Source organism: Polyodon spathula, chromosome 4 (assembly GCF_017654505.1).
Source record: "Polyodon spathula isolate WHYD16114869_AA chromosome 4, ASM1765450v1, whole genome shotgun sequence".
Taxonomy (NCBI): domain Eukaryota; kingdom Metazoa; phylum Chordata; class Actinopteri; order Acipenseriformes; family Polyodontidae; genus Polyodon; species Polyodon spathula.
Genome location: NC_054537.1, coordinates 48,097,136 through 48,107,490, shown reverse-complemented (window position 1 = coordinate 48,107,490; position 10,355 = coordinate 48,097,136). Strand labels below are relative to the sequence as shown.

General features: G+C 40.1%; 1 protein-coding gene across 1 annotated transcript in view; it reads left to right on the top strand.

Moving 5' to 3' along the window:
• si:ch73-173p19.2 (V-type proton ATPase 116 kDa subunit a1) overlaps positions 1 to 10,355 on the top strand; it is a 210,398-nt gene that overhangs the window by 152,801 nt on the left and 47,242 nt on the right. Inside the window, exons 6-9 of the mRNA XM_041246723.1 lie at positions 1,316 to 1,442; positions 4,672 to 4,754; positions 4,980 to 5,073; positions 6,332 to 6,544. Of these exons, the coding sequence (XP_041102657.1) occupies positions 1,316 to 1,442; positions 4,672 to 4,754; positions 4,980 to 5,073; positions 6,332 to 6,544 (517 nt within the window). The remainder of the gene's footprint in view (positions 1 to 1,315; positions 1,443 to 4,671; positions 4,755 to 4,979; positions 5,074 to 6,331; positions 6,545 to 10,355) is intronic.

Below are 10,355 nucleotides of genomic sequence, written 5' to 3'. Positions count from 1 at the left end.
TTAAGTATATATATATATATATATATATATATATATATATATATATATATATATATATATATATATATATATAAAAATTTCAGATGTTTAAGTTAAGTAGAAACTATTGATAATACCCTGTTTGGGGTTTTGTTTGTTAAAAATAAAAGACAGGATTATTGATCTTTAGGATTTCTCAGAGCCATTATACCTCATTTCCATGTTTCTTTTCTTAGCCCATGAAAAATACTTATTTTTGCTATTCAATAAAAGTGATACTCATTCATTTAATAGCTGAGACTTTCATTGTGTATGTTCTCACCCCAGAACTGAAGTTTATTCACCATATACTAACAATGCATCACAGTACTATTGCAATTAAAAAAATACAGCCTTTCATAAATCAAAATAATTCCTTCTAGGGGGGAATCCAGTCCTTTGTGCTTATACATATATTCGTCATAGCACTTACAACAATATACTTTGAAAAATAAAGCCTATACATTTAAATTGATTAAACTTCTACAAGCTTGCGGCTTTGTTTTTTAAATTGTATAATTGTTAGTACCGTGATGCATACAAACACTATATTCAGGTCTAAAAGTATGCTGATTTTAACAAAGGACTATATTTGCCCTGTGAAGGAAAACATTTAACATTTTCTTGCTGACATTTCTGTAATGATTTGCTTAATTCTAGATAGAGATTCCCACAAAACCAAAAATTTCTTCGTAATGATACATATCAAAATACAATCACATGTTTGTAAATATGTGTGAAAAATAATATTTCTGTACAGTTTCGAGCCAACTAAGCTTGTTTTTTACATTTACAGTATGTCACATAAATTATGCACATATAAATGTCTTTTCACGTTATAGCACAAATATAAAAATCTGATGTATTTTGGAATCCCTTGCCTGTCTCTCTCAGCATTCTGTCTAAGATACAATTTGTTTCTGTTGTCCAAGTAACAGTCTCAACTTCCTGTTGCTGTTGTCAGTGCCTGTTGGACACCTCCTTAGGGACTGCTGCATTCATTTTGGTCTCAGTGCTTCCATATCAGTGTTTGTTGCATTTATTCTTTGGTAGGGTTTATATATCTCCTGAATTTCAGCTGCTCTGTTAAATAGTTTTTTTACTTCCATCCAATCTTATGTAAGTGTATGTCTTTTTTTTTTTAAATAGATGAAAGAAAAGGGACAACATGCAATAGAAAGAAAGCCTGGCTTTTTGATAAAGCTGCTATCAAACAGCAGAAATATCAAATTATACATAAAGCTCTTTTTGTCAGCCTCCACAGCTAATTTAAAGCATTTCCTTTATCCCCCTGTAGGTTTGTAGCTGGTGTTATCAAGCAAGAACGATTCCCTGCTTTTGAAAGAGTTCTGTGGAGAGTGTGCCATGGAAATTTTGTCTTGAGACATGGCAAAATTCAGGCACCGTTGGAAGATCCTGTTGCTGTAAGAAAGTTACTCTTCATCCTTTTTTATTAGTTTTTTATTGTTACTCTTACTTTGTCCTTGGTCTCTTAAAATACGATACATGGTGTTTGTTGTTATCTGCCATAAACAATTTGGAAAATGGACTGTGGAGGGTTCCTGTATTATTATAATTAGTAATTTTGAAATGTGGGGAAAGCAAACTTAAACATGACAATTAAGAATAATTTTGCCACACAGTTTAACATTTCAGATCATGCCAATTGTGGAAAAACCTACTGAGTAACATAGTTTGAGGTCAGTGGTGAACCCATTACTGTTCAGTTTCTGTTCTGTTTGAACTAATCAGTATTTTAATTAAACTAATCCAAAAGATCAAACACAATTAGGTTGCTTTCACACTGACTGTCTGTCAGGTCGGAAACAGTTAAGCTCTTTAAAATGGGCCAACAGACCATGCGTACACCAATAAAGTCACAAATTATGGACTAAAATGTATTTAAAAACCTTTAGAATTTAACATACCGGGGTCCCAGAGTGGCTCATCTGGTAAAAGCATGGCGTATGGGTGCAGGGTGTCATACATTAAGCGGAGTGCAGGTTTATGTCCAGGCTGTGCAAAGTTGTCGGTCTTCACTGGGGATTCCGGAGGGAGCGTTGCATTGGTTCTGGCGCTCCCGCAGGATTGGTAGGGACGGGACTGTTTCTCCTCATCATGCTACAAGGGACCCTACCAGCCAGACACCCAGTGAGCTTGGGCGGACAGTTTCTTTTTTTGTAATCAAGTTTTTATTTGAGAAATGAGATATACATAATACATCAAAATGTAACAAAAGAACATTCCCATTCTACCCCCATGGCCCCCTCCCCCCTTTCCCTAGATGGCAACCCCCCAGCATAACTTTCCTGAGGTATCAGAAAGTTTCATTTGGAAAAGTCTCCAAGGAGTTAGGTGTATTCTATGAATAAAATTAAAATGGATCTGCTGCTGATTAGGGTTTTTTAAAAGCACAGCATAGATTATCCCAGACAGTATCCAGCAAATGTCTTCATTTGCAGAAGGTATGTCCCTATTCTAGATAGTATTAATCGCCAATGGTTTATAAAAGCCTGTTAATAAGTGAGTATAAAGTTTGTTTTACCCCCTGTGTTTAACATATCATGTAAAGTATGAGATGAAAGCTTTGTCCCCCAGGGAACACCACAGGCACGCATTACAGAAAGAAGACGTGAGTAAAAAAAGAAAGAGGTAGCTGGAAGATTATAACAAAACTATAAGTCCTGGGATGTAGTTAGGTAGTAACTTCTAATTGTCGCCACAATACAAGAGTATTAGCATCAAACCAGACTGTAATCGGTCGCAACACAAAAGACCAGAAGTAAAATTTGAAATTTGGCAAAGACAGTCCTCCTGAGGATTTTACACGATGTAATGTATGAAATTTAATGTGTTGCTGCTTTGTCCCAATAACCCACCGGGGGAGGGAATGGAAGCATCGAACTGAAGAAATTTATACATGGAAGAATATTCATTTTTATTATGAAAATGCCGGCTTGAAATGAGTTAGGGAGTTGTGTCCATCTGTTTAGATCATCCTTTACCTGTCTGAATATCTTATTAAAGTTAATGATTACAGTCATATCTAAAGATGAATAAATTTCAACTCTGAGATATTTGAGGTGTTTAACAACCTGTATATCTGTGGGCAAAGCTATATCTGCGATTACAGAATTCAAAGGCATCAGTGCAGATTTTGCCCAGTTAATTTTATATCCTGCACTAAACCCAACAAAAAGGGCAAGCAAATGAGGGAGCAATTCAGAAATATTTTTAAGAAATAATAGTACATGGTCAGCATACAGTGAGATGGAGTGTTGCATATTCTTGATAGCAATGGCAGTGTGTTTTAGAACTCACTACTCAAAGAGTTAAGGTCTTTCCTCATGACATCCAATTTGAGTGCAATGGTTTCTGAAGAAGAACTCTGTAAAGCAGGAGTGTCCAATCCTGGTCCTGGGGGGCAGTGTCTCTCTTGGTTTTTGTTCCAACTGTGCCCTAAATTGTTCTAATTAAGTAATTTAGGGCACAGTTGGAACAAAACCCAGGAGGGAGCCTGATCCTCCAGGACCAGGATTGGACACCCCTGCTATAAAGTATCCTCCAGGAGAGCCATTTTGGTTTCCAGATTTAATTTTACTCAAACGTAATTTATTGAGATGAGATGCAAATACTGTGGTATTGCCTCTAATAAAACCCTTTACTGCATCATATTTTAGAAAACAAAGATTTCGAAGCAAAGATATAGTCAATCCTGGAGAAGGATTTATGTCTAGTCTGATACAGCGAGAGACCCATAGAAAAACAAATAGGCCAATAACAAATACTGTACAACCACTCCAATATAAATCCTCTGTGCAACCTGCTTTTTCTCATTTATTGTATAAAAAGCAGCACTCTGTCTTAATTCATACCGAGGAGGGTATTTGCTTCTCATCAACTTAAGTCTCCAATTAATTTCATGAATCTTCCTGTACTTTTTCAAATGCCCCAAAAAAAAACCGCTTCAGCATATATATATATACATATATATATATATATATATACATATATATATATATATATATATATATATATATATATATATATACACACACACACACACACACACACACACACACACACACACACACACACACACACACTAGCTGAAGTACCCGACATTGCCCAGGGAAATTCAATATTGCAATACTTCATGCATGACATTAACTTCATTTTTTTTTTTACTTTTTTTTTTTTTGGTTTTGTGTGGTTTCTTTAATTTGAGATACATGGCTAGTGTAATGATCCAGCAATGGGGTTACTAAATAAAGTACCCCGGGGGGCAAAATTTTGGATCCAAACATAGCCCTCGACCTTCCTCTGGATGAAAGAGGAGGCCATGCAAAGTTTGGTTGCACTGGCTCCTGTGGGGTTCGAATGCATAAAGGAACTGACAGATAGACAAACTTTCTTTTTTATATATTAAGATTAAGATAAATTAATACATGGTGAGTAGTGTGACTTTATTTTAACATAAATCATTTTTCACAGTTTGAGCAGCCCAAACAGCATGACATGACATCTATTAATAAATAAGACACCCTACACGCTGTGTGCATTAACTTATATATTAAACTTCAACTCTTGTAGAAATAGCTGAGAATTTGTATTGTACTTATAGCCATTATGTTTCTCAATTCTTTTTTATAGAGGGAGTTTGTCGAGAAGGATGTCTTCATCATTTTCTTACAGGGAGAGGAATTTAAAGGCAAGATTAGAAAAATATGTGAAGGGTGAGTGTTCATTCCCTGGTGTATTTTGAAAGACAACAGATCATGCCAAAATACTTAAATTGGTTGCCACTCTGCTGTGTGAATCTGATTTTATGAATGTACACTTAATGTACACTCCAGTGTATGCAGTGTGGGTAGAGGCCATATCCCAGTTATAGCCTAGTTGGAGATTTAATTAGTTTTTGTACAGATCTGCATTTTTTGTTTTCTTTATTCTCTTTCCAGATTCCATGCAACTATGTATCCATGCCCGGCCTCCTTATATGCAAGAATGGAAATGAGAACTCAGGTTAAGTTGCGCATTGAGGATCTAAACATGGTTTGTATACAATTTTCTACATTATGTTTTTTGTTTTAATTGATTTTTCTATTTTACAATTACTGTTCTGGATAGAATGACAAATTGAACTGTCAATATTGTGTTGCATATTAAGAAGTTTATATTATTTAATTTAGAAGTCAAGGTCAGGCTTACATTTTGGTAGGCTTTTACTTACCAATTAATCTGCTATGAAATTAACCATTACAACTTTATTTTTGCTTCCTTACATTGTGGGCTATGTTCAATCTGTGATACTAGATTAATACTATGAGAGCACTGAAAAACAAGAAGGGCAGTTTGACCTTTATTGAAATCAGGTTTTTGGAGACTTGTAATTCTGTATTGTAAAACTTGGGCCACATTTTGATGCAATGATGTTACCATTTTAAATGAACTCTCAGCGGATCTCAACCAGTGGGGTGGGTCCCCCTGTCAAATTTTTTTTTTACCTGTGGTACAGGTACTTATTTAGTCTGGAAAACCATGTCAAATAAATTGGAGACCCAAATCACAAGAAATTTTGTGTTTAAGAATCATTGAAAGCTCTTTTCCTCTGCATTGTTTCCTTGTTCAGTATATAAAATTGATAGGTTTGTAGAGCGATTGTTCTGGTGCATCATCGTCTAAAAAGCAAAGAGTTGTGAAATATTAAGAAAGTTGCTTGGAAATTGGATTTCTCTTTGTTGGCACCGCAGATGAACCTCGTCCTCACTGTGTCGTCTGTGGTGATGTATTGACTAATGATAGACCATTTGTTAACGGAAGTGCAGTTGGAGAAACGCATGTTTTTAAAAGTTTGTATTGATTTTGGTTACATTTTCTTTGGAGAAACTAATGCATCAACATGTAAAGAAAGAGGGAGGTTAATAGGATGATCCATTTATAAAAGTACTATTTATGTGTGTTTTGCTGGTTTTGATTTTTGAACATTGGACATTGTGTTATTGTCACGGGGTGACTTCTTTAGATGGGATAAGGGCAAATAGTCCCCTGTGATTAGTTGATTTCTGAGTAGGAAAAAATTGCTAAGGTGGGGTGTGTGATTCAAAAGAGGTTGAGAACCCCTGGACTATGTAAGCCTCTGTGTCTGTCTATCCTATCTGTCTCTCTATATATCTATACATATATCTATGGAGATACAATAGACATTTGCTATATTTGCCAAATACAAAATCTATTAAAAATGTCAAGTGTAATATATTTATCTCAATGTGTCCAAATAAGCAATTGTTTCTTTTTGAACAAACAAACAAAGGTCCTGAAGAAGACTGATGAGCACAGGAAAAATATTTTAACCTCTGCAGCAGCCAGCATTCACGAGTGGAGTATGAAAGTGAAAAAGATGAAAGCCATTTATTACACACTGAACCTCTGCAACATAGACATCACACAGAGGTTAATTATAGCTGAGATCTGGTGTGCAGTTTCTGACCTCAGCAGAATTCATGCAGCATTAGTCACAGGATCGGTAAGTGATTAAATATTTGTAGTTTAAGGGGCTTGGTGATACAGTAAGATAATTCATTAACCTCTCATGCTTGTCATCAGTGGAGTGAAAAAGGTTGTGTACAGGGTTTGGAATAGGATAGTACTGTTTATGTTAATGGTGATGAAATGATAGTGTCTGAGGTATGTTGGTCATGTCACAGCCAAGGGAAATCTCACAACAATGCATGGTGTCCAGGATTAATTCACCATTTCAAACAAGTAAGCAATCAATCCGTCTCTCGATAAAGTGGAAACTTCCACAAAATATATTGCAGTAAAACCTGTACAATCTGGCACCGCTTATGACTGAAAGATTGTGCCAAATTAGACAGTGTGCTGAACTCTAAAGTTACTTTTTAAAAAACTAAAACTGTACCTAATTGTACCTAAAACAAGTTAAATGACAGCTATTTGAATGCTTAAAAAAATGAAAACTCAATTTCTGTACAGTACTGTGACAGATATACAATGATTCTTGGTTGTAAATTTCCCTCCCAACCTGTGAGGGTGCTAAGCAGCGAGAACAGAGTTCCTTGGATGGGCTGGCCTGACAGTTCTTTCCCAGGGTTCAAGGGAAGTCGGCCAGCCAGGAGGGGGGTGAGACTAACCATTGACCTGGAAGAGAAATGACGTGGCAGTCACAGATTGGAGAGGCGGTTGCATTCATTTACCAAGGAGTCATGTGTGACAGCATAAAAGAGAACGGAGAATCATAATCTGTTCCTTTACATTGGTTTGTTTTGGATAGAACCAAGAAGGACTGTGAGAGCGTAAAAATAAACTGTATCGTGAGTGTTGTGTTTTGTTTGTTTGTAATTGTCTCATCTTGTCTTGTATGTTACTAGACAGCTAACACAGTTCTGGAGCTGTCGCCAAGGGCCAGCACTAACACAGCAATTCACCACTGTTGCAAATATAAACTTGTATCACACACCACGAGCACTACTGCACACACCAAGGACTGGTGACAGTGTCTGTATTATTGTGGGGCAGATATTGTTTATCATTTGGGACTGCATTTCCCCTGTTATTTACCTCATGCAGTACACATTGGTGTGTATTGCTGGGGGTTTATTGTTTGGTCGCCAGACCTGGAATAAAAACATTTCCAAACAGGATTATAAATCTCTCTATCTGCTTCTTTCACGCACAGCATCACTCCTGCACTTGTTACCACTTAGCCACTTTGTCACACATGGTGTCAGTCGGGGATATGGATCGCAATGCACTGGCAGAGCTTCTGGAGGTGCTGGACAGCAGATGGGAGACAGAGGAGAGAATGAGGGAGGAGCGCTACACTGCGCTCATTCAATGGGTAGGGCTGGTACTTTCCACAGCATCAGCCCTTACAGGAACACCAGCGATGTCGGCACATCGTGTTTGAGAGGCTGGCCACCACTATGTCATGGCCATGGGTGTTCTGGGCGAGCCAGCTGGGACCCTGCCTGATCGGGGAGTCTAAGGCAGCCTACCAGACTATGAGCGACCTCAACGCCGCCAGTTACGACCTGGTCAAGCTGGCTATCCTCTGTCACCTCAACATTACGGCAGATACTCACCAGTTATGGTTCAGGGAGTACCAAAGATCCCCAGAGACATGCTCTAGGGTGGTTGCGGAGTGGTTATATGACCACATGGTACACTGGCTGACCCCCGAGAAGAAAACCAACCTGCAAATGGGGGAAGCAGTGGTTGTAGAGCAATTCTGCCATTTGGTGGGCACCGATACCCAAGTCTGGATATGGTACCGCAACCCCGACACCCTGGAAGACGCCGTGAAACTGGTCGAGGATTATGTGGACTCTCTAGTCTCCGCCCGGACAGGGATACTGTTGGTTCTCGCCCTTCAGAGCAGACGGGCCCCTCCTCTCTCTCCTCCGCCATCACCACCACCATCAGCCCTGGGACCCAGACCTCTGAGACCTCCGACCCCAATGGGCCCCTTTGCCTCGTCTTCATGGAGACCAAGGTTGGCCCCCAGCTGGGTAAAGAAAGAAGGTTACCAAAATGGGAGGGAGCATCACTGAGACAAGTCTGGGTTCTGGTGGGAGAGCGCTCGGATGGTAACAAACACCAGTCAAAGGGAGTCGGAACATAATGTGACCGAGAGGGCGAGGTTACTGGGCCATCCAGCCATCCTACACCAGCCCCTCTCAATATACCAGACGTGTTGTACTCAAGCGCGGGCATAGTGTGGGGCCAACATAATGACACGTCACTAGTGCATGCTTGGGGGCAGGTCCGGTCTATTGAAGGTAAGGATGTTGATGGCGCTGGGGCACTAGTATTTCCACACTTCAGTATAAAGGGGCAATTACTTTATTGGGTCAGTCTAGCCGCGGGCACTTCCTGTAACACAATTATTGGTTCCTCTGTCTTGTCGGCTGGAGGTCATGAGGCTGGCACATGATATCCCTTTTGCGGGGCACCTCGGAGCTGACAAGACAAGGGAGCGGATATTGACTCAATTCTATTGGGTAGGTCTTAATACTGATGTGTCGAAATATGTAGCCACATGCACAGACTGCCAGCAAGTAGTGCTGGGTCGAGTGTGCCCCGCCTCTTTGGTTCCACTGCATTTCCCCTGTTATTTACCTCATGCAGTACACATTGGTGTGTATTGCTGGGGGTTTATTGTTTGGTCGCCAGACCTGGAATAAAAACATTTCCAAACAGGATTATAAATCTCTTTATCTGCTTCTTTCACGCACAGCATCACTCCTGCACTTGTTACCACTTAGCCACTTTGTCACACATGGTGTCATGAGGCTGGCGCATGATATCCCTTTTGCGGGGCACCTCGGAGCTGACAAGACAAGGGAGCGGATATTGACTCAATTCTATTGGGTAGGTCTTAATACTGATGTGTCGAAATATGTAGCCACATGCACAGACTGCCAGCGAGTAGTGCTGGGTCGAGTGCGCCCCGTCTCTTTGGTTTTTATTATTTCCGCTCCTATTGAACGCATTGCAATGGACAGAGTGGGCCCTTTGCTACCTTCTGACTCTGGGTATATGCATATACTAGTAGTGGTAGATTATGCAATGCGATGCAACTAGTAGTGGTAGATTATGCAATGCGGATGCAACTCCAGTTCCCTGAAAGAGAAAATAACCATTAACGTATGGGATAGTGACGTCAGGTAGCAGGGATTGGCTGAGCTTTATAGCAAAGCTGCCGATAGGCCTCTGCGCGAGCTGCCGTGTAAGCCCGCCCCCCTGGGAGCTTACTATACGCAGCACGCAGAGACTCTCTTCCTCTTTTGCTCTTCGGGCCGAGAAGGCTTCTGGAGCAACCGGGCGGGTTAATGGTTATTTTCTCTTTCAGGGAACCGGGGTTGCATCCGCAAACCTATCGTTCCCTTTCAATTTGAAAATAACCATTAGCGTATGGGAACAGTGTACCCAAGCTGTCACAAGGGAGGATTCTCGGCAGTAGGACAGACTTACGTCATAACGCAATTGCGTAGGCAATACATCTAGGCATATGCGGAGCTGCACCTCAGCGTCTATGCTTGCAATAACACCTGTCCTAAGGTGGGGTATCCGACACTACACTGCCATCCTGAGATGCCAAAGAGTGTAGTATAGATGCTCCAAATAATGGAGCAGAGGAATCCAGCACGTTTAATCTGTAAAACCTCATAAAGGTATGCGGTGTAGCCCAACTGGCTGCCGCGCAAATATCAGACACTGGCACCCCTCTAAAGAGGGCCCAGGACGTTGCCATACCCCTAGTGGAATGCGCCTTCAACTGGAGGTGGAAGGCCTGCAGACTCATAAGCTAATTT